This window comes from Manis pentadactyla, unplaced genomic scaffold (genome assembly GCF_030020395.1).
Source record: "Manis pentadactyla isolate mManPen7 unplaced genomic scaffold, mManPen7.hap1 scaffold_584, whole genome shotgun sequence".
Classification (NCBI taxonomy): Eukaryota; Metazoa; Chordata; class Mammalia; order Pholidota; family Manidae; genus Manis; species Manis pentadactyla.
In genome coordinates, this window is record NW_026644971.1 from 1 (window position 1) to 23674 (window position 23674).

Genomic DNA, 23674 nt, shown 5'->3' on the forward strand with positions numbered 1-23674 from the left:
AAAACTTTCTATTAATATCAGGCATGAGGCGAGGATGTCTCCTCTCACCACTACACTTCAACACTATACCACTACACCACTACACTACACAACAAACTGTAAGTTTTACCTAGTGCAGTCGGACAAAGAAAGGAAATAAAAGACTACATGGATATGGAAGGAAGACATAAAACTCTTTTTGTTTGCAGATGACATGATCATCTATCCAGATATCTGAAATAATCAATAAAGAAAACCTCCTTGAACTAACAATCAATTATATCAAGGTTACAGGCTGTGAGGCTAATATATAAAATTCAGTCACTTCCCTGTATACCAGTAATGAACAGGTAGAGTTAGAAATTAAAGACACAATAGCATCCAAAAAATGAAATGCTTAGGTATTAATTTAACAAAATATGTACAAGAACAATATGAAGAAAATTACAAAATTGGGACTAAAATTGAAGAACTAAATAAATGGAGAGAGAATCAATGTTCATGGATAGGAATACTCATTATTGTAAAGATGTCAGTTCTTCCCAAATTAACCTGCAGATTCAATGTAATCACACTCAAAGCACTCAAACATCAAACAGGTCAGACATATTTGAAATGTTTGCACGCAGTATTTATAGAATAATGTCTCCCAATATCTAAGAAAGCATTCACAATGAGTACATTATTTACGTGGTTAACCTTCTGCTTGTGTCTGTGTAGGACTTTTTGCTCTCAATATCATACTCTCTCCTATGCTAGTGAAACAATATTCTTTCATGGTAAAAGAAACGTTTGCTTTTGGATGCAGGCTTATGGAGATGCTCCATCCCTTATTTCCTTTTAGTAGTTGTACTCTGCTCTATGACCCACTAAGCCCAAATTTTATTATCTAACATTTGTCATTGTAATTGTATGTATGTATTCTATTCATGCATAAACAGAAATAGTTTGAGACAGAATTATGTACATCAATTGAAATTAAATTATCTCCCAAACATTGGTTCCCCAAACTGACTTAGTATTTTAATCACCAGGTGAGGACAATCTTAAGATATATATATATATGTTATTGAGCTCTGCAAGTGAAATGTATATTTCCTAAATCATAAGTGATGCCTTGGTAAGTGTATTTACCTTTAAAGCTTTCTAGGTGATTCTAAAGTCACCCAAACTGGAACCATTATTCAGGTTTTCCCCTTCTCATTTTAAAGAATGTACAGATGCTCAGAGCTACAGTCCAAGGTCTTTATTTTTCTTGAATATAGTTTCAATTATCTACTGATAATCTAAAGTGACCAAAGGCAGAGGAACAGAAAAGTATTTAAATGAACAAAACACCAGCCTTACTTTATTTTTTTTATTGTAATATACATGTAAGTAATCCATTAAATATGGATATCAATCAACTGAAAATTATCAACCATATGGAAGTTTTAGTTTTTATTCATTTGAGTACAGTTAATTGTTGAATACAGATAGTATCTGCTTGACAATGTGCTCATAAGGAAACTAAGTGTAATTAAACACGATAATGGGAAGACCAAATTTTGAGGGCCATGCATTCAAAAGTGCTATATATTCTGAATTACATGTAGTCAGAATAATATATATATATATATATATATATATATATATATATATATATATATATATATATATATATAATAACATATATGTGGGCTCTATTAAAAGCATGAAGGGAAAGCTAATAGTTGACAAAATCATGAAGTAGATGATATGTCTTTGGCACTTATATTCTGGGTCAATGTACAGCCATCATCTCCTAAGCTTCACCTTTCAGATGTTTTATTATTTTCACCATATATGTGATCTTGTTTTCTTTCATCTGCATCTTTTTCCTAAGTTGAGATTTTTCCAAGGTCAGTGGCAGACTTTAGAATACCGAAAAGGAGAATCTGAAAGGAAACATATTTCACAATCATGAAACTTCAGGTAGCATAAATGCAGGGGGCAGGATGCAGCAATTATGGAGGTTAAAATTTCTTTTCACAAAGTATCTACTATGCCAGTTTCTTACATTTTATCCCATAGTTAATTTTTTAACATTTAAATGTTGGGTTTTTAAAAAATTTTTCTTAACTTTTGGTTCCTTTATTGGTTGCCAGCTAATAAAATCAAAGAATAAGTACAAATTGTAATAAAAATATAAAAGTAGCTTCTCTTTACTGTGAAAATATCACATGCATAGCATCTTCTAGGCACATGGCCGCCAGAACACCTTTGAAAATATCTGGCCATGTAATCATTGATTGGAAGATTTATAACTGTTGTTAGTTTGTTACTGGTTTAGAATGCTGTGTTTTCCCAGGATTGTGTCTTGGGGGTGACAAAGAGCAAAGCCAGCAGCAAGAGCATGGAGCAACCAGCAAAGCTCTTTTAATGACTGAAAAGAGAAAGATCCTGCTATTCAGGAGGGCTCCAAGGAAGGATGCAATGAGCGCTGTGCAGTCTGGGATTTATATTGCCTCCTGGGAGGAGAAATTCCCACCCTCCCTGGATCAAATAGAGAACTGAATTGATGACATCACAATCCACTCTTGAGAGGCTGAAAGTACAATGCTTCATTTGCACAGGGCATAATCAGTCAGCTGGCATAGGGCATAACCAATCAGAGCTGAGGTCTATCTAACAGCACAATTTTGATTGGCTGAGTTTGACACTTCTTGAAACTTACAAGGGTCTTGAAACTTACAAGGTCCCTGAAGCTTCTTGAAACTTACAGGGGCCCTGAACTCTATCTGCCTGCATCTCTCTGTTACCTGCCTCAAGTTCTCCCCCAGTTTAAACATAAATTCTCCAACTTGGTTCTTCTAACCCAGGAACTGAACTCATACACGTTTACACAGGGGAATTGAAAACCTGAATTCATAAAGACGTTTACAAAAATATTCAAAGCAACTTTATTTATAATACCCAACAACTGGAAGCAACCAAATGTTCATCAACAGATGAATGATACATAAGTTTCTGTTTATCAGTACAACAGAGTATTACTCAGTGATAGAAAGGAATGAACTATTTACTGACTTATGCAGCCATGTGGACAAATCTAAAAGCTTGTTAAAGATACTGGGCATAAAATATAACATACTGTTATCATGATAACGTGATTCAATTTACATGCAATTCTAGAGCAGGCAAAGTATGTCTTTGGTGATGAACAACAGAAATTATTTTTTTTGGAAGAGAAGGCAGTTAACTGAAAAGGAACCATACTGAGCTTTCTGAAGGGGGTTTCCAAGCTCTGTATCTTGACTAGGTAGTATTTACATAGTCTCTTCACTTGTCAAAACTCAAATAACTGCACACTTAAAATCTGTGCATTTTATTGTAGGCATAGTATTTCCCAAAATGTCACATCTATATTTAATTAGGAAAATTAATATTTTGATGTTTCCGAATGTTAGCATCTGCACCACCACGGCTCTGTAATTGTCCTCAAACTTTTAATTGCTGAGTGCCTTTTTAATGACTCCCAAATCAGAGGACAGTGAAAGGGACATTTCTCTTAATAACCAAAGTCCTTGGAACAGTCAGTGCCCGAGTCCAGGGACTTTATTATGTGGGGTCAGCATCTCCTACGCTAAAGGCTTTTTCTGTCTCTTTGTATCCTAAAATATGTCCCTGTGTGTGGAGGCTGAGGGCAGGGAAGATTCTCTGAGACTAAGGAGACAGCTTTGTTGTGAGAACATGCCTGGTGACAATTCTTTGTCTCTGTATTTCTTTTATTTTGGTCTCTCTGTTATCTGTTACTACCAAGGCTGGTGAGCAACGTGCCTTTGACAGTTTTGGTCCCTCCCTAGAAAGAGTACTGACTCTTCACAAGAGGGGCCAGGGCAAATAAAATGGGCTGGGTTCACCCAAGAGTCTGATTCTGAAGCAGGAGATGCAAACAGCTGACGTGTCCGTCCTTGGCCCTCACAGGTGACCTGCGGGAGGACCAACTCGCACCTGCAGCGCCCCTGGGCTCGCGTGGCTCACGCTCCTGACTCACCTGGTGCTGAGGACCAGCGCCGGCAGGAGGGACAGCAAGCAGCGCGCGGGGCTCAATTTCACGCTGTCGTCCGCGCGGGTCCTCCCTCCCTCGAGGCCTCCGCTCTCCCTGCTCTTCGGGTCCTGTCGCTCCGCGGTGCCCGGCTCTGTGCCGGCTGGCGAGGACCCGCTCCGGCTGCGGACGGCAGCGCACGGACGGATGGACGGCCGCTTGGCGAAGGCGGCGCCGAGAGCAGGAGTATCCTCGCGTGTGATGTCACCGGCGAGGCCGGCCCGCCCGGATTGCTCGGCGCCGCCGTCCCCGAGCCCGGAGGCGCGTTGTGCTTCGCGCTGGAGGCGGCGCGCGGGGAGGGCGGGGGGCCCGGGGGTGGGGGGCGCCCTGAGCGCGTGTCTCGGGGCTGCGCTCACCCGGCTGCGCGCCCGCCGGGGCTGGTCATTGATTCCCGCTCCTCCCCAGGACGTGGCAGGGTGGGTGCGGGCGCGGGGGATCCAGTCCCGCGGTAGTGGGGCCGGCGCACTCGGCAGGGAGACCGAATTCCCTGGGAGAGCAGCTCGGGATCCAGGCAGGGGGCCCTCCCCGATAAAACAGTATTTTAAAGAATCATGGGATTGGAAGGGAAAAGATTTTATTTGCCCTCGTGTTTTCTAAATTCTCCATGAGATTGGAGAACTCAACAATTGTTATTTGATGGAGAAATCAATTGTAATTTGAGAAATAATTTAGACAAACTAAATGACTGCTTCTACACAATGTTTTACAGAAGCCATCCACGAGAACAGAGCCACGCACAATTAATGAAATAATTTATATTAACAAGTTCTGACGATCATTAGTAGTAAAGAGATGACTTAGAATTGGCTGGGGTCATTCACAGATCAGTTTTATGACCTGATGGACAAGACAGCTAAGTTTAATGGCCTGGAACCAGAAAGAGTACCTAATGGATTTTTCTTTCCCCTCAAAAAACTCTTTTAATGTGGAAACAATAAATTTCACAGAATAAAAAGGTAAATAACAGTATATATGATCTCATAGAAGAGAAAATGGGTAGTAAGTTCTGAATAAATACTTTAGGCATTGGGAAAGGGACTTTTCAGTTGTCTTGGTCTAGGTTCCTTAGAAAGTAGACCCTGAGTCTTAGATAAAGAGTTTAGATAAATCACCTTTATTTGGGTGGTGTAAGTCCAGACAATTGATGACGGAGAAAAAGAAAAAAGTAACAAGGCACAGAAAGATGAAATGCCATTTGGTGTGATAAGCACGTTTACAGAACTGACCCCTTCTCTATGGATTGTTGAGAGGGCAGGAGCACCCACCTGGAGGCGCTGAGAGGCAGCACATCTGGGGTCAACAACGGGTGCAAGGGGCCCAGTCCAGGAGGAGGAGCAGCTGCTCAAAGTCGTTCACTGCCCCTTTATTAAACAAAGGCGAATGCCCTGATTGATAGAGCTTTGCGCCGTAGCCGATTTTCAACCCAGTTATCATTCCATGGAATACAGGATTTTCGTGATGCTTCGAACTCCGCAAAATTCTGGCAAGCTGTTGATTTTGATACGAATGCCCCTACTTTCCATAAGAGATCCCTCACGATGTTTAGTCCAGATGTCCTGGCAGGAGGAGTTATTGGGCTGATACCAAAACGGTTTGGTATAGCTTTTGTTGAAGGAAAACTGTTTTCCATTCCTTTGGCAACAGGAGTGGCTGGCAAGGAAAATGACACTTGCACAGCAGAATCCGTCTTTTCACAGTCTGGAGTTTGCTTTCTGGTTGCTTCTTGTCTTTCCCGAGCTGCTAGTTCTTGCTTTAAATATCTTACTTCATCCTTTAAGTTCTGCACAGAGACCAATGAAGATTCCATTTCATCAAGTTCAGAAAATGACACTTGCACAGCAGAATCGGTCTTTTCACAGTCTGGAGTTTGCTTTCCGGTTACTTTTTGTCTTTCCCGAGCTGCTAGTTCGTGTTTTAAATCTCTTTCTTCATCCTTTAAGTTCTGCACAGAGACCAATGAAGATTCCATTTCATCAAGTTCAGAAAATGACACTTGCACAGCAGAATCTGTCTTTTCACAGTCGGGTGTTTGCTTTCTGGTTACTTCTGTTCTTTTCTGAGCTGCTAGTTCTTGTTTTAAATATCTTACTTCATCCTTTAAGTTCTGCACAGAGACCAATGAAGATTCCATTTCATCAAGTTCAGAAAATGACACTTGCACAGCAGAATCGGTCTTTTCACAGTCTGGAGTTTGCTTTCTGGTTACTTCTTGTCTTTCCCGAGCTGCTAGTTCTTGTTTTAAATCTCTTACTTCATCCTTTAAGTTCTGCACAGAGACCAATGAAGATTCCATTTCATCAAGTTCAGAAAATGACACTTGCACAGCAGAATCGGTCTTTTCACAGTCTGGAGTTTGCTTTCTGGTTACTTCTTGTCTTTCCCGAGCTGCTAGTTCTTGTTTCAAATCTCTTACTTCATCCTTTAAGTTCTGCACAGAGACCAATGATGATTCCATTTCATCAAGTTCAGAAAATGACACTTGCACAGCAGAATCCGTCTTTACACAGTCTGGAATTTGCTTTCCGTTTGCTTCTTGTCTTTCCCGAGCTGCTAGTTCTTGTTTTAAGTCTCTTACTTCATCCTTTAAGTTCTGCACAGAGACCATTGAAGATTCCATTTCATCAAGATCAGAAAATGACACTTGCACAGCAGAATCCATCTTTTCACAGTCTGGAGTTTGCTTTCTGGTTGCTTCTTGTCTTTCCCGAGCTGCTAGTTCTTGTTTTAAATCTCTTACTTCATCCTTTAAGTTCTGCACAGAAACCAATGAAGATTCCATTTCATCAAGTTCAGAAAATGACACTTGCACAGCCGAATCGGTCTTTTCACAGTCTGGAGTTTGCTTTCTGGTTACTTCTTGTCTTTCCCGAGTTGCTAGTTCTTGTTTCAAATCTCTTACTTCATCCTTTAAGTTCTGCACAGAGACCAATGAAGATTCCATTTCATCAAGTTCAGAAAATGACACTTGCACAGCCGAATCGGTCTTTTCACAGTCTGGAGTTTGCTTTCTGGTTACTTCTTGTCTTTCCCGAGTTGCTAGTTCTTGTTTCAAATCTCTTACTTCATCCTTTAAGTTCTGCACAGAGACCAATGAAGATTCCATTTCATCAAGTTCAGAAAATGACACTTGCACAGCAGAATCCTTCTTTTCACAGTCTGGAGTTTGCTTTCCGTTTGCTTCTTGTCTTTCCCGAGCTGCTAGTTCTTGTTTTAAGTCTCTTACTTCATCCTTTAAGTTCTGCACAGAGACCAAAGTAGATTCCATTTCATCAAGTTCAGAAAATGACACTTGCACAGCAGAATCTGTCTTTTCACAGTCTGGAGTTTGTTTTCTGGTTACTTCTTGTCTTTCCCAAGCTGCTAGTTCGTGTTTTAAATCTCCTACTTCATCCTTTAAGTTCTTCACAGAGACCAACGAAGATTCCATTTCATCAAGTTCTCTTTCAAAATACGCATTTCTTTCAAGGGTCTGATTTAGCCTTTGTTCAGACTCTTCCAGTGAAACTACTGCTGCCCTTTGTGCACGCTCCAGGCCATCATTGGTTTGCTCCAGCTCTCTCACGTACTTCTGGAACTGCTCCTTAATGGCGCGAGTCTGATTTAAATCATCCTCTAATGCTGTGACCTGCTTGTAGCTTTTTGCATACTGATGTTCTAGCTTCTCCTTTAATGCCTCCACTTCATATTTCAGCCTTTGGTTATCAGCTTGCAAGTCTCTCTTACTTTGTTCAGCCAGTTGGATATCAGCTTGCAAGTCTCTCTTACTTTGTTCAGCCAGTACTAACTGTGCCTCCAACTCTGCTTCTAATTCTCTGCTTGTTTTGTGGAATTCAAGTAGCTCATCCCAAGTTTCCTGGAAGCTTTGTTTATACTTGAAGGAAAGTTCCTTCCAGAAAGCAGTTTTCTCCTCTACACTAGAAAAATATGGTTTATCTTCAACGTCCATAGTCAAGAGAGTCTCCAACGTGTCAAAAGGGCACGTCCAGTGCCTCTCGGCAGAGGTCTCCACTCCACTGGCCCAGCGAGGGCCGCCCAGCCGCTCAGCAACTGCTCTCCTCTCCGCAGTTCCAAGCTCTGAGCTCCACTCCGCGCACTCAGCGTCCAGCTACTCACCAGCGCGTCAGGGGTTGCCCGGGAGACATTCTGTGATGCAAGGGGTGGGGTTCAGAGCATGCGCACTAGTGCGAGGGCAGCCAGGGCGGGGCTGTGGCGGGGACGGCGTCACAGGGGGCGGGGTCAGGCCCGCAGAGATTACATCCGTCTGACAGAGGCCTTGTGCACAAGCGCTCCCAAGCACCGTGACGGGCGGGTTTGGGCATGGAAGGTTTCCCTGCACACTTTGCCACTCGGGAATGTGGTGCCACTGTGGATAAAAGTCGGCTTTCAAATTCCTTCAAGTGTTTCAGTGTTCTTGTTCACATAAGATGAATCTCGTGGGAGATTTCCCGTCCAAGTCCGTCCCCAACCTCCGCATAGAGTATAAGCGGTGTTCAAGCGCCCCCATCACTCTCTCACAAATACCTGTGTGATTTATAGCAGGTCCACTAGCTGAACTTTTTTTTTTCTTCTGCATGTTATTTATTTATAATTTTTTTAAAGTAAGGTATTATTGATATACACTCTTGTGAAGGTTTCACATGAAAAACAATGTGGTTGCTTCATTCACCCATATTATCCAGGCTCCCTCTTACCCCATTGCAGTCACTGTCCATCAGTGTAGTAAGATGCCACAGAGTCACTACTTGTCTTTTCTGTGCTATGCTGTCTTCCCCATGATCACCCCCACACCATAAGTAATAATCATAATACCTTTCAATACCCTTCTCCCTCCCTCTCCACAGGTCCTTCACACCCTTCCCCTTTGCTAACTGATAGTCTCTTGGAGTTTGTGAGTCTGCTGCTGTTTTGTTCCTTCAGTTTTGCTTTGTTGTTATACACCGCAAATGAGGGAAATCATTTGGTACTTGTCTTTCTCTGCCTGGCTTATTTTACTGAGAAAAATACCCTGGAGCTCCATTCATGCTGTTGCAAATGGTAGGCTCTGTTTCTTTCTTATGGCTGAGTAATATTTCACTGTGTATATGTACCACATCTTCTTTATCCAATCATCTACCAATGGACACTTGTGTTGCTTCTATATCTTGGCTATGTAAATAGTGCTACAGTAAACATAGGGGTGCGTATCTCTTTTTGAATCTGAGAACTTGTATTAGAATGGAATTCCTGGGTCAAATGATATTTCTATTTTTAGTTTATGAGGAACCTACATATTGCTTTCCACAATGGTTGAACTAGTTCACATTCTTGCCAGCAGTGTAGGAGGGTTTCCCTTTCTCTGCATCCACACCAGCATTTTTTGTTCTTCATTTTTTTGATGCGAACTGGTGTGAAGCGATATCTCATTGTGGTTTTAATTTCCATTTCTCTGATAATTAGCGATGTGCAGTGTATTTTCATGTTGGCCATCTGAATTTCTTCTTTGGAGAAGTGTCTGTTCATTTCTTCTGCCCAGTTTTTAATTGGGCTATTTGCTTTTTGGTTGTTGAGGCATGTGAATTTTTATACATTTTGAATGTTAACCCCTTGTTGGATATGTCGTTCACAAATACATTCTCCCATACTGTAGGATGCCTTTTTGTTCTGCTGATGGTGTCCTTTGCTGCACAGAAGCTTTTCAGCTTAATATAGTCCCACTTATTCATTTTTGCTGTTGTTTTCCTTGCCCGGGGAGATATTTTCAAGAAGAGGTCACTCATGTTTATGTCTAAGAGGTTTTTGCCTATGTTTTCTTCCAAGAGTTTAATGGTTTCATGACTTACATTCAGGTCTTTGATCCATTTTGAGTTTACTTTTGTATATGGGGTTAGACAGTGGTCCAGTTTCATTCTCCTACATGTAGCTGTCCAGTTTTGCCAGCACCATCTGTTGAAGGGACTGTCACATCGCCATTGTATGTCCATGGCTCCTTTATCAAATATTAATTGACCATATATGTCTGGGTTAATGTCTGGATTCTCTAGTCTGTTCCATTGGTCTGTGGCTCTGCTCTTGTGCCAGTACCAAATTGTCTTGACTACTATGGCTTTATAGTAGAGCTTGAAGTTGGGGGGTGAGATCCCCCCTACTTTATTCTTCTTTCTCAGGATTTCTTTCGCTATTCGGGGTCTTTGGTGCTTCCATATGAATTTTTGAATTATTTGTTCCAGTTCATTGAAGAATGTTACTGGTAGTTTCATAGGGATTGCATCAAATCTGTATATTGCTTTGGGCAGGATGGCCATTTTGACGATATTAATTCTTCCTAGCCACGAGCATGGGATGAGTTTCCATCTGTTAGTGTCCCCTTTAACTTTTCTTAAGAGTGAGTTGTAGTTTTCAGAGTGTAAGTCTTTCACTTCCTTGGATAGGTTTCTTCCTAGGTATTTTATTTTTTTTGATGCAATTGTGAATGGAGTTGTTTTCCTGATTTCTCTTTCTGTTGGTTCATTGTTGGTGTATAGGAAAGCCACAGATTTCTGTGTGTTGATTTTGTATCCTGCAACTTTGCTGTATTCTGATATCAGTCCTAGTAGTTTTGGGGTGGAGTCTTTAGGGTTTTTTATGTACAGTATCATGTCATCTGCAAATAGTGACAGTTTAACTTCTTCTTTACCAATCTGGATTCCTTGTATTTCTTTGTTTTGTCTGATTGCCGTGGCTAGAACCTCTTGTACTATGCTAAATAACACTGGACAGAGTGGGCATCCCTGTCCAGTTCCCGATCTCAGAGGAAATGCTTTCAGCTTCTCTCTGTTCAGTATAATGTTGGCTGTGGGTTTATCATAGATGGCCTTTATTATGTTGAGGTACTTGCCCTCTATTCCCATTTTGCTGAGAGTTTTTATCACGAATGGATGATGGATGTTGAACTTTGTCAAATGCTTTTTCAGCATCTATGGAGATAATCATGTGGTTTTTGTCTTTCTTTTTGTTGATGTGGTGGATGATGTTGATGGACTTTCGAATGTTGTACCATCCTTGCATCCCTGGGATGAATCCCACTTGATCATGGTGTATGATCCTTTTGATGTATTTTTGAATTCGGTTTGCTAATATTTTGTTGAGTATTTTTGCATCTACGTTCATCAGAGATATTGGTCTGTAGTTTTCTTTTTTGGTGGTGTCTTTGCCTGGTTTTGGTATTAGGTTGATATTAGCTTCATAGTATGAGTTTGGGAGTATCCCCTCCTCCTCTATTTTTTGGAAAACTCTAAGGAGAATGGGTATTATGTCTTCCCTGTAAGTCTGATAAAATTCCGAGGTAAATCCATCTGTCCAGGGGGTTTTGTTGTTTGGTTGTTTTTTGATTACCGCTTCAATTTTATTGCTGGTAATTGGTCTGTTTTGATTTTCTGTTTCTTTCTGGGTCAATCGTGGAAGGTTGTATTTTTCTAGGAAGTTGTCCATTTCTCTTAGGTTTCCCAGCTTGTTAGCATATAGGTTTTCATAGTATTCTCTACTAATTCTTTGTATTTCTGTGGGGTCCGTCGTGATTTTTCCTTTCTCGTTTCTGATACTGTTGATTTGTGTTGACTCTATTTTCTTCTTAATAAGTCTGGATAGAGGCTTATCTATTTTGTTTATTTTCTCAAAGAACCAGCTCATGGTTTCATTGATTTTTGCTATTGTTTTATTCTTCTCAATTTTATTTATTTCTTCTCTGGTCTTTATTATGTCCCTCCTTCTGCTGACCTTAGGCCTCATTTGTTCTTCTTTTTCCAATTTTGATAATTGTGAAATTAGATCATTCATTTGGGATTGTTCTTCCTTTTTTAAAAATGCTTGGATTGCTATATACTTTCCTCTTAAGACTGCTTTTGCTGCATCCCACAGATGTTGCGGCTTGTTGTTGTTGTCATTTGTTTCCATATATTGCTGGATCTCCATTTTGATTTGGTCATTGATCCATTGATTATTTAGGAGCATGTTGTTAAGCCTCCATGTGTTTGTGAGCCTCTTTGCTTTATTTGTAAAGTTTATTTCTAGTTTTCTGCCTTTGTGGTCTGAAAAGTTGGTTGGTAGGATTTCAATCTTTTGGAATTTACTGAGGCTCTTTTTGTGGTCTAGTATGTGGTCTATTCTGGAGAATGTTCCATGTGCACTTGAGAAGAATGTATATCCTGTTGCTTTTGGATGTAGAGTTCTATAGATGTCTATTAGGTCCATCTGCTCTACTGTGTTGTTCAGTGCTTCCATGTCCTTACTTTTTTTCTGCCCGGTGGATCTATCCTTTGGGGTGAGTGTTGTGTTGAATTCTCCTAGAATGAATGCATTGCTGTCTATTTCCCCCTTTAGTTCTGTTAGTATTTGTTTCACATATGCTGGTGCTCCTGTGTTGGGTGCATATATGTTTAGAATGGTTATTATCCTCTTGTTGGACTGAGCCCTTTATCATTATGTAGTGTCCTTCTTTATCTCTTGTTACTTTCTTTGTTTTGAAGTCTATTTTGTCTGACATTAGTACTGCAACCCCTGCTTTCTTCTCGCTGTTGTTTGCTTGAAATATGTTTTTCCATCCCTTGACTTTTAGTCTGTACATGTCTTTGGGTTTGAGGTGAGTTTCTTGTAAGGAGCATATAGATGGATCTTGCTTTTTTATCCATTCTATTACTCTATGTCTTTTGATTGGTGCATTCAGCCCGTTAACATTTTGGGTGACTATTGAAAAATATGTACTTATTGCCATTGCAGGCTTTAAATTTGTGGTTACCAAAGGTTCAAGGTTATCCTCTTTAGTATCTTACTGCCTAACTTAGCTCACTTATTGAGCTGTTATATACACTGTCTGGAGATTCTTTTCTTCTCTCCCTTCTTGTTCCTCCTCCTCGATTCTTCATATGTTGGGTGTTTTGTGCTGTGCTCTTTCTAGGAGTGCTCCCGTCTAGAGCAGTCCCTGTAAGATGTTCTGTAGAGGTGGTTAGTGGGAAGCAAATTCCCTCAGCTTTTGTTTGTCTGGGAATTGTTTAATCCCACCATCATATTTGAATGATAGTCGTGCTGGATACAGTATCATTGGTTCAAGGCCCTTCTGTTTCATTGTATTAAATATATCATGCCATTCTCTTCTGGCCTGTAGGGTTTCTGTCGAGAAGTCTGATGTTAGCCTGATGGGTTTTCCTTTATAGGTGACCTTTTTCTCTCTAGCTGCCTTTAAAACTCTTTCTTTGTCCTTGATCTTTGCCATTTTAATTATTATGTGTCTTGGTGTTGAAGGACCATGTAATTTAATAATTGGGTCCCCTTATACGATCCAGGAAAATCTCCCTTATTAAAGCTGGATGATTGCCAATGTTAATTCCATTAGTATAATCTCTTTTGCCATGTAAGTGAACATATTCACAAATGGAACACCAGATATGAACGAAGAGCATTGCGTGGGGAAGGGCAAACTCTGCAAGGTCCGTGCCACAATGTGCTATTCTGACCCAAACTCTCTGGTCTTCCACCCTTGTCAAATTGTTAAGAGACCCAATCATTTCATCTTTTCCTTTTCATTTCTGTACCATCTCTCTGCCTGAACTGAAGAGAGGTAAACATACACATATAAACCAAACAAATTCAATTAATCCTGGTATTAAAGCTAAACAACAATGTATTCATTCTTCATTTATTCAAGGATTATTTCATAGTCCTTGCTAGATATTAGGCTACTTTCAGAGCAGTCCCACACACCATCAGCATGAACTTCATACATAAGGAAATAAGCAAATGTCTGTGAATTGTTATTGTAAGACATAATTCAGTGAATACTTTTTAAAAATATCACTTTAAACACCATCTGAAAGGTCCACAAGAATCATTATAGCTGCCCTCTTGTTTTTAATTCTCTTGCTTTTTCTTAATTTTAATGGTGAGAATTTATGAATGCCTCTTATTTGGGTTTCCTAAATGACCTGGGATCATTTTTAGACCAGTTCAGTCTTCATGGATCATATAAATTTGAGCCAACAAATGCAAATTAACTCTTAACTTTGTTTTCTCCAGTTATTCCATATCGTCAAAAAAATTAGTTTTTAAGCTGGTTTGCATGCCAAAATAACTAGACTAGCTCTGGGTACATTGTAGCTACCAACTATATAAATGTTGGTTGATTACAGAAAACATGTCATAGAGAATGGTCACAGAATAGAACAGAAAAATCTTTGTGGAAGTTCTAGGTTCTAGTTTTGGGATTCTCCTGTGGACTTGGACAAGTGTCATACACTCTGGACCTCAGTGTTCTGATGCAAAAGATGAAGGGCTTTAGACCAGATCAACAACTCCTATTTTTTAAAAAAATATTCCCAATGATAGACTTTTAAGGTGAATAAAGTACAGCTTCACAATCAAAGAACTTCTACTTGATAAAGAATATCTAGAAAGACATGCAATAAACATCATAGTTAATGGTGAGAAACTCAAAACTTTCTATTAATATCAGGCATGAGGCGAGGATGTCTCCTCTCACCACTACACTTCAACACTATACCACTACACCACTACACTACACAACAAACTGTAAGTTTTACCTAGTGCAGTCGGACAAAGAAAGGAAATAAAAGACTACATGGATATGGAAGGAAGACATAAAACTCTTTTTGTTTGCAGATGACATGATCATCTATCCAGATATCTGAAATAATCAATAAAGAAAACCTCCTTGAACTAACAATCAATTATATCAAGGTTACAGGCTGTGAGGCTAATATATAAAATTCAGTCACTTCCCTGTATACCAGTAATGAACAGGTAGAGTTAGAAATTAAAGACACAATAGCATCCAAAAAATGAAATGCTTAGGTATTAATTTAACAAAATATGTACAAGAACAATATGAAGAAAATTACAAAATTGGGACTAAAATTGAAGAACTAAATAAATGGAGAGAGAATCAATGTTCATGGATAGGAATACTCATTATTGTAAAGATGTCAGTTCTTCCCAAATTAACCTGCAGATTCAATGTAATCACACTCAAAGCACTCAAACATCAAACAGGTCAGACATATTTGAAATGTTTGCACGCAGTATTTATAGAATAATGTCTCCCAATATCTAAGAAAGCATTCACAATGAGTACATTATTTACGTGGTTAACCTTCTGCTTGTGTCTGTGTAGGACTTTTTGCTCTCAATATCATACTCTCTCCTATGCTAGTGAAACAATATTCTTTCATGGTAAAAGAAACGTTTGCTTTTGGATGCAGGCTTATGGAGATGCTCCATCCCTTATTTCCTTTTAGTAGTTGTACTCTGCTCTATGACCCACTAAGCCCAAATTTTATTATCTAACATTTGTCATTGTAATTGTATGTATGTATTCTATTCATGCATAAACAGAAATAGTTTGAGACAGAATTATGTACATCAATTGAAATTAAATTATCTCCCAAACATTGGTTCCCCAAACTGACTTAGTATTTTAATCACCAGGTGAGGACAATCTTAAGATATATATATATGTTATTGAGCTCTGCAAGTGAAATGTATATTTCCTAAATCATAAGTGATGCCTTGGTAAGTGTATTTACCTTTAAAGCTTTCTAGGTGATTCTAAAGTCACCCAAACTGGAACCATTATTCAGGTTTTCCCCTTCTCATTTTAAAGAATGTACAGATGCTCAGAGCTACAGTCCAAGGTCTTTATTTTTCTTGAATATAGTTTCAATTATCTACTGATAATCTAAAGTGACCAAAGGCAGAGGAACAGAAAAGTATTTAAATGAACAAAACACCAGCCTTACTTTATTTTTTTTATTGTAATATACATGTAAGTAATCCATTAAATATGGATATCAATCAACTGAAAATTATCAACCATATGGAAGTTTTAGTTTTTATTCATTTGAGTACAGTTAATTGTTGAATACAGATAGTATCTGCTTGACAATGTGCTCATAAGGAAACTAAGTGTAATTAAACACGATAATGGGAAGACCAAATTTTGAGGGCCATGCATTCAAAAGTGCTATATATTCTGAATTACATGTAGTCAGAATAATATATATATATATATATATATATATATATATATATATATATAATAACATATATGTGGGCTCTATTAAAAGCATGAAGGGAAAGCTAATAGTTGACAAAATCATGAAGTAGATGATATGTCTTTGGCACTTATATTCTGGGTCAATGTACAGCCATCATCTCCTAAGCTTCACCTTTCAGATGTTTTATTATTTTCACCATATATGTGATCTTGTTTTCTTTCATCTGCATCTTTTTCCTAAGTTGAGATTTTTCCAAGGTCAGTGGCAGACTTTAGAATACCGAAAAGGAGAATCTGAAAGGAAACATATTTCACAATCATGAAACTTCAGGTAGCATAAATGCAGGGGGCAGGATGCAGCAATTATGGAGGTTAAAATTTCTTTTCACAAAGTATCTACTATGCCAGTTTCTTACATTTTATCCCATAGTTAATTTTTTAACATTTAAATGTTGGGTTTTTAAAAAATTTTTCTTAACTTTTGGTTCCTTTATTGGTTGCCAGCTAATAAAATCAAAGAATAAGTACAAATTGTAATAAAAATATAAAAGTAGCTTCTCTTTACTGTGAAAATATCACATGCATAGCATCTTCTAGGCACATGGCCGCCAGAACACCTTTGAAAATATCTGGCCATGTAATCATTGATTGGAAGATTTATAACTGTTGTTAGTTTGTTACTGGTTTAGAATGCTGTGTTTTCCCAGGATTGTGTCTTGGGGGTGACAAAGAGCAAAGCCAGCAGCAAGAGCATGGAGCAACCAGCAAAGCTCTTTTAATGACTGAAAAGAGAAAGATCCTGCTATTCAGGAGGGCTCCAAGGAAGGATGCAATGAGCGCTGTGCAGTCTGGGATTTATATTGCCTCCTGGGAGGAGAAATTCCCACCCTCCCTGGATCAAATAGAGAACTGAATTGATGACATCACAATCCACTCTTGAGAGGCTGAAAGTACAATGCTTCATTTGCACAGGGCATAATCAGTCAGCTGGCATAGGGCATAACCAATCAGAGCTGAGGTCTATCTAACAGCACAATTTTGATTGGCTGAGTTTGACACTTCTTGAAACTTACAAGGGTCTTGAAACTTACAAGGTCCCTGAAGCTTCTTGAAACTTACAGGGGCCCTGAACTCTATCTGCCTGCATCTCTCTGTTACCTGCCTCAAGTTCTCCCCCAGTTTAAACATAAATTCTCCAACTTGGTTCTTCTAACCCAGGAACTGAACTCATACACGTTTACACAGGGGAATTGAAAACCTGAATTCATAAAGACGTTTACAAAAATATTCAAAGCAACTTTATTTATAATACCCAACAACTGGAAGCAACCAAATGTTCATCAACAGATGAATGATACATAAGTTTCTGTTTATCAGTACAACAGAGTATTACTCAGTGATAGAAAGGAATGAACTATTTACTGACTTATGCAGCCATGTGGACAAATCTAAAAGCTTGTTAAAGATACTGGGCATAAAATATAACATACTGTTATCATGATAACGTGATTCAATTTACATGCAATTCTAGAGCAGGCAAAGTATGTCTTTGGTGATGAACAACAGAAATTATTTTTTTTGGAAGAGAAGGCAGTTAACTGAAAAGGAACCATACTGAGCTTTCTGAAGGGGGTTTCCAAGCTCTGTATCTTGACTAGGTAGTATTTACATAGTCTCTTCACTTGTCAAAACTCAAATAACTGCACACTTAAAATCTGTGCATTTTATTGTAGGCATAGTATTTCCCAAAATGTCACATCTATATTTAATTAGGAAAATAAATATTTTGATGTTTCCGAATGTTAGCATCTGCACCACCACGGCTCTGTAATTGTCCTCAAACTTTTAATTGCTGAGTGCCTTTTTAATGACTCCCAAATCAGAGGACAGTGAAAGGGACATTTCTCTTAATAACCAAAGTCCTTGGAACAGTCAGTGCCCGAGTCCAGGGACTTTATTATGTGGGGTCAGCATCTCCTACGCTAAAGGCTTTTTCTGTCTCTTTGTATCCTAAAATATGTCCCTGTGTGTGGAGGCTGAGGGCAGGGAAGATTCTCTGAGACTAAGGAGACAGCTTTGTTGTGAGAACATGCCTGGTGACAATTCTTTGTCTCTGTATTTCTTTTATTTTGGTCTCTCTGTTATCTGTTACTACCAAGGCTGGTGAGCAACGTGCCTTTGACAGTTTTGGTCCCTCCCTAGAAAGAGTACTGACTCTTCACAAGAGGGGCCAGGGCAAATAAAATGGGCTGGGTTCACCCAAGAGTCTGATTCTGAAGCAGGAGATGCAAACAGCTGACGTGTCCGTCCTTGGCCCTCACAGGTGACCTGCGGGAGGACCAACTCGCACCTGCAGCGCCCCTGGGCTCGCGTGGCTCACGCTCCTGACTCACCTGGTGCTGAGGACCAGCGCCGGCAGGAGGGACAGCAAGCAGCGCGCGGGGCTCAATTTCACGCTGTCGTCCGCGCGGGTCCTCCCTCCCTCGAGGCCTCCGCTCTCCCTGCTCTTCGGGTCCTGTCGCTCCGCGGTGCCCGGCTCTGTGCCGGCTGGCGAGGACCCGCTCCGGCTGCGGACGGCAGCGCACGGACGGATGGACGGCCGCTTGGCGAAGGCGGCGCCGAGAGCAGGAGTATCCTCGCGTGTGATGTCACCGGCGAGGCCGGCCCGCCCGGATTGCTCGGCGCCGCCGTCCCCGAGCCCGGAGGCGCGTTGTGCTTCGCGCTGGAGGCGGCGCGCGGGGAGGGCGGGGGGCCCGGGGGTGGGGGGCGCCCTGAGCGCGTGTCTCGGGGCTGCGCTCACCCGGCTGCGCGCCCGCCGGGGCTGGTCATTGATTCCCGCTCCTCCCCAGGACGTGGCAGGGTGGGTGCGGGCGCGGGGGATCCAGTCCCGCGGTAGTGGGGCCGGCGCACTCGGCAGGGAGACCGAATTCCCTGGGAGAGCAGCTCGGGATCCAGGCAGGGGGCCCTCCCCGATAAAACAGTATTTTAAAGAATCATGGGATTGGAAGGGAAAAGATTTTATTTGCCCTCGTGTTTTCTAAATTCTCCATGAGATTGGAGAACTCAACAATTGTTATTTGATGGAGAAATCAATTGTAATTTGAGAAATAATTTAGACAAACTAAATGACTGCTTCTACACAATGTTTTACAGAAGCCATCCACGAGAACAGAGCCACGCACAATTAATGAAATAATTTATATTAACAAGTTCTGACGATCATTAGTAGTAAAGAGATGACTTAGAATTGGCTGGGGTCATTCACAGATCAGTTTTATGACCTGATGGACAAGACAGCTAAGTTTAATGGCCTGGAACCAGAAAGAGTACCTAATGGATTTTTCTTTCCCCTCAAAAAACTCTTTTAATGTGGAAACAATAAATTTCACAGAATAAAAAGGTAAATAACAGTATATATGATCTCATAGAAGAGAAAATGGGTAGTAAGTTCTGAATAAATACTTTAGGCATTGGGAAAGGGACTTTTCAGTTGTCTTGGTCTAGGTTCCTTAGAAAGTAGACCCTGAGTCTTAGATAAAGAGTTTAGATAAATCACCTTTATTTGGGTGGTGTAAGTCCAGACAATTGATGACGGAGAAAAAGAAAAAAGTAACAAGGCACAGAAAGATGAAATGCCATTTGGTGTGATAAGCACGTTTACAGAACTGACCCCTTCTCTATGGATTGTTGAGAGGGCAGGAGCACCCACCTGGAGGCGCTGAGAGGCAGCACATCTGGGGTCAACAACGGGTGCAAGGGGCCCAGTCCAGGAGGAGGAGCAGCTGCTCAAAGTCGTTCACTGCCCCTTTATTAAACAAAGGCGAATGCCCTGATTGATAGAGCTTTGCGCCGTAGCCGATTTTCAACCCAGTTATCATTCCATGGAATACAGGATTTTCGTGATGCTTCGAACTCCGCAAAATTCTGGCAAGCTGTTGATTTTGATACGAATGCCCCTACTTTCCATAAGAGATCCCTCACGATGTTTAGTCCTGATGTCCTGGCAGGAGGAGTTATTGGGCTGATACCAAAACGGTTTGGTATAGCTTTTGTTGAAGGAAAACTGTTTTCCATTCCTTTGGCAACAGGAGTGGCTGGCAAGGAAAATGACACTTGCACAGCAGAATCCGTCTTTTCACAGTCTGGAGTTTGCTTTCCGGTTACTTTTTGTCTTTCCCGAGCTGCTAGTTCGTGTTTTAAATCTCTTTCTTCATCCTTTAAGTTCTGCACAGAGACCAATGAAGATTCCATTTCATCAAGTTCAGAAAATGACACTTGCACAGCAGAATCTGTCTTTTCACAGTCTGGTGTTTGCTTTCTGGTTACTTCTGTTCTTTTCTGAGCTGCTAGTTCTTGTTTTAAATATCTTACTTCATCCTTTAAGTTCTGCACAGAGACCAATGAAGATTCCATTTCATCAAGTTCAGAAAATGACACTTGCACAGCAGAATCGGTCTTTTCACAGTCTGGAGTTTGCTTTCTGGTTACTTCTTGTCTTTCCCGAGCTGCTAGTTCTTGTTTTAAATCTCTTACTTCATCCTTTAAGTTCTGCACAGAGACCAATGAAGATTCCATTTCATCAAGTTCAGAAAATGACACTTGCACAGCCGAATCGGTCTTTTCACAGTCTGGAGTTTGCTTTCTGGTTACTTCTTGTCTTTCCCGAGCTGCTAGTTCTTGTTTCAAATCTCTTACTTCATCCTTTAAGTTCTGCACAGAGACCAATGAAGATTCCATTTCATCAAGTTCAGAAAATGACACTTGCACAGCAGAATCCGTCTTTACACAGTCTGGAATTTGCTTTCCGTTTGCTTCTTGTCTTTCCCGAGCTGCTAGTTCTTGCTTTAAATATCTTACTTCATCCTTTAAGTTCTGCACAGAGACCATTGAAGATTCCATTTCATCAAGATCAGAAAATGACACTTGCACAGCAGAATCCATCTTTTCACAGTCTGGAGTTTGCTTTCTGGTTGCTTCTTGTCTTTCCCGAGCTGCTAGTTCTTGTTTTAAATCTCTTACTTCATCCTTTAAGTTCTGCACAGAAACCAATGAAGATTCCATTTCATCAAGTTCAGAAAATGACACTTGCACAGCCGAATCGGTCTTTTCACAGTCTGGAGTTTGCTTTCTGGTTACTTCTTGTCTTTCCCGAGTTGCTAGTTCTTGTTTCAAATCTCTTACTTCATCCTTTAAGTTCTGCACAGAGACCAATGAAGATTCCATTTCATCAAGTTCAGAAAATGACACTTGCACAGCAGAATCCTTCTTTTCACAGTCTGGAGTTTGCTTTCCGTTTGCTTCTTGTCTTTCCCAAGCTGCTAGTTCTTGTTTTAAGTCTCTTACTTCATCCTTTAAGTTCTGCACAGAGACCAAAGTAGATTCCATTTCATCAAGTTCAGAAAATGACACTTGCACAGCAGAATCTGTCTTTTCACAGTCTGGAGTTTGCTTTCTGGTTGCTTCTTGTCTTTCCCGAGCTGCTAGTTCTTGTTTTAAATCTCTTACTTCATCCTTTAAGTTCTGCACAGAGACCAATGAAGATTCCATTTCATCAAGTTCAGAAAATGACACTTGCACAGCAGAATCGGTCTTTTCACAGTCTGGAGTTTGTTTTCTGGTTACTTCTTGTCTTTCCCAAGCTGCTAGTTCGTGTTTTAAATCTCCTACTTCATCCTTTAAGTTCTTCACAGAGACCAACGAAGATTCCATTTCATCAAGTTCTCTTTCAAAATACGCATTTCTTTCAAGGGTCTGATTTAGCCTTTGTTCAGACTCTTCCAGTGAAACTACTGCTGCCCTTTGTGCACGCTCCAGGCCATCATTGGTTTGCTCCAGCTCTCTCACGTACTTCTGGAACTGCTCCTTAATGGCGCGAGTCTGATTTAAATCATCCTCTAATGCTGTGACCTGCTTGTAGCTTTTTGCATACTGATGTTCTAGCTTCTCCTTTAATGCCTCCACTTCATATTTCAGCCTTTGGTTATCAGCTTGCAAGTCTCTCTTACTTTGTTCAGCCAGTTGGATATCAGCTTGCAAGTCTCTCTTACTTTGTTCAGCCAGTACTAACTGTGCCTCCAACTCTGCTTCTAATTCTCTGCTTGTTTTGTGGAATTCAAGTAGCTCATCCCAAGTTTCCTGGAAGCTTTGTTTATACTTGAAGGAAAGTTCCTTCCAGAAAGCAGTTTTCTCCTCTACACTAGAAAAATATGGTTTATCTTCAACGTCCATAGTCAAGAGAGTCTCCAACGTGTCAAAAGGGCACGTCCAGTGCCTCTCGGCAGAGGTCTCCACTCCACTGGCCCAGCGAGGGCCGCCCAGCCGCTCAGCAACTGCTCTCCTCTCCGCAGTTCCAAGCTCTGAGCTCCACTCCGCGCACTCAGCGTCCAGCTACTCACCAGCGCGTCAGGGGTTGCCCGGGAGACATTCTGTGATGCAAGGGGTGGGGTTCAGAGCATGCGCACTAGTGCGAGGGCAGCCAGGGCGGGGCTGTGGCGGGGACGGCGTCACAGGGGGCGGGGTCAGGCCCGCAGAGATTACATCCGTCTGACAGAGGCCTTGTGCACAAGCGCTCCCAAGCACCGTGACGGGCGGGTTTGGGCATGGAAGGTTTCCCTGCACACTTTGCCACTCGGGAATGTGGTGCCACTGTGGATAAAAGTCGGCTTTCAAATTCCTTCAAGTGTTTCAGTGTTCTTGTTCACATAAGATGAATCTCGTGGGAGATTTCCCGTCCAAGTCCGTCCCCAACCTCCGCATAGAGTATAAGCGGTGTTCAAGCGCCCCCATCACTCTCTCACAAATACCTGTGTGATTTATAGCAGGTCCACTAGCTGAACTTTTTTTTTTCTTCTGCATGTTATTTATTTATAATTTTTTTAAAGTAAGGTATTATTGATATACACTCTTGTGAAGGTTTCACATGAAAAACAATGTGGTTGCTTCATTCACCCATATTATCCAGGCTCCCTCTTACCCCATTGCAGTCACTGTCCATCAGTGTAGTAAGATGCCACAGAGTCACTACTTGTCTTTTCTGTGCTATGCTGTCTTCCCCATGATCACCCCCACACCATAAGTAATAATCATAATACCTTTCAATACCCTTCTCCCTCCCTCTCCACAGGTCCTTCACACCCTTCCCCTTTGCTAACTGATAGTCTCTTGGAGTTTGTGAGTCTGCTGCTGTTTTGTTCCTTCAGTTTTGCTTTGTTGTTATACACCGCAAATGAGGGAAATCATTTGGTACTTGTCTTTCTCTGCCTGGCTTATTTTACTGAGAAAAATACCCTGGAGCTCCATTCATGCTGTTGCAAATGGTAGGATCTGTTTCTTTCTTATGGCTGAGTAATATTTCACTGTGTATATGTACCACATCTTCTTTATCCAATCATCTACCAATGGACACTTGTGTTGCTTCTATATCTTGGCTATGTAAATAGTGCTACAGTAAACATAGGGGTGCGTATCTCTTTTTGAATCTGAGAACTTGTATTAGAATGGAATTCCTGGGTCAAATGATATTTCTATTTTTAGTTTATGAGGAACCTACATATTGCTTTCCACAATGGTTGAACTAGTTCACATTCTTGCCAGCAGTGTAGGAGGGTTTC

At 40.8% G+C, this 23674-nt stretch overlaps 2 protein-coding genes across 2 annotated transcripts; both read right to left on the reverse strand.

Annotated features, from left to right (window-relative positions):
* Positions 1–3994: 3994 nt before the first annotated feature.
* LOC130682461 (nuclear distribution protein nudE-like 1) lies at positions 3995–7991 on the reverse strand (the record flags this gene model as incomplete). The annotated part of the gene is made up of 2 exons (XM_057496822.1): positions 7335–7991; positions 3995–4566 (listed from the first exon to the last, which is right to left on the reverse strand). Coding segments are annotated over exons 1-2 (1229 nt in total), but the record flags the coding sequence as incomplete, so codon positions are not given.
* A 10462-nt stretch (positions 7992–18453) lies between these two features.
* LOC118929280 (nuclear distribution protein nudE-like 1) lies at positions 18454–22292 on the reverse strand. The gene is made up of 2 exons (XM_057496823.1): positions 21636–22292; positions 18454–19029 (listed from the first exon to the last, which is right to left on the reverse strand). The coding sequence occupies exons 1-2, from the start codon at positions 22290–22292 to the stop codon at positions 18454–18456; spliced, it is 1233 nt and encodes a 410-aa protein (XP_057352806.1).
* Between the last annotated feature and the right edge of the window lie 1382 nt (positions 22293–23674).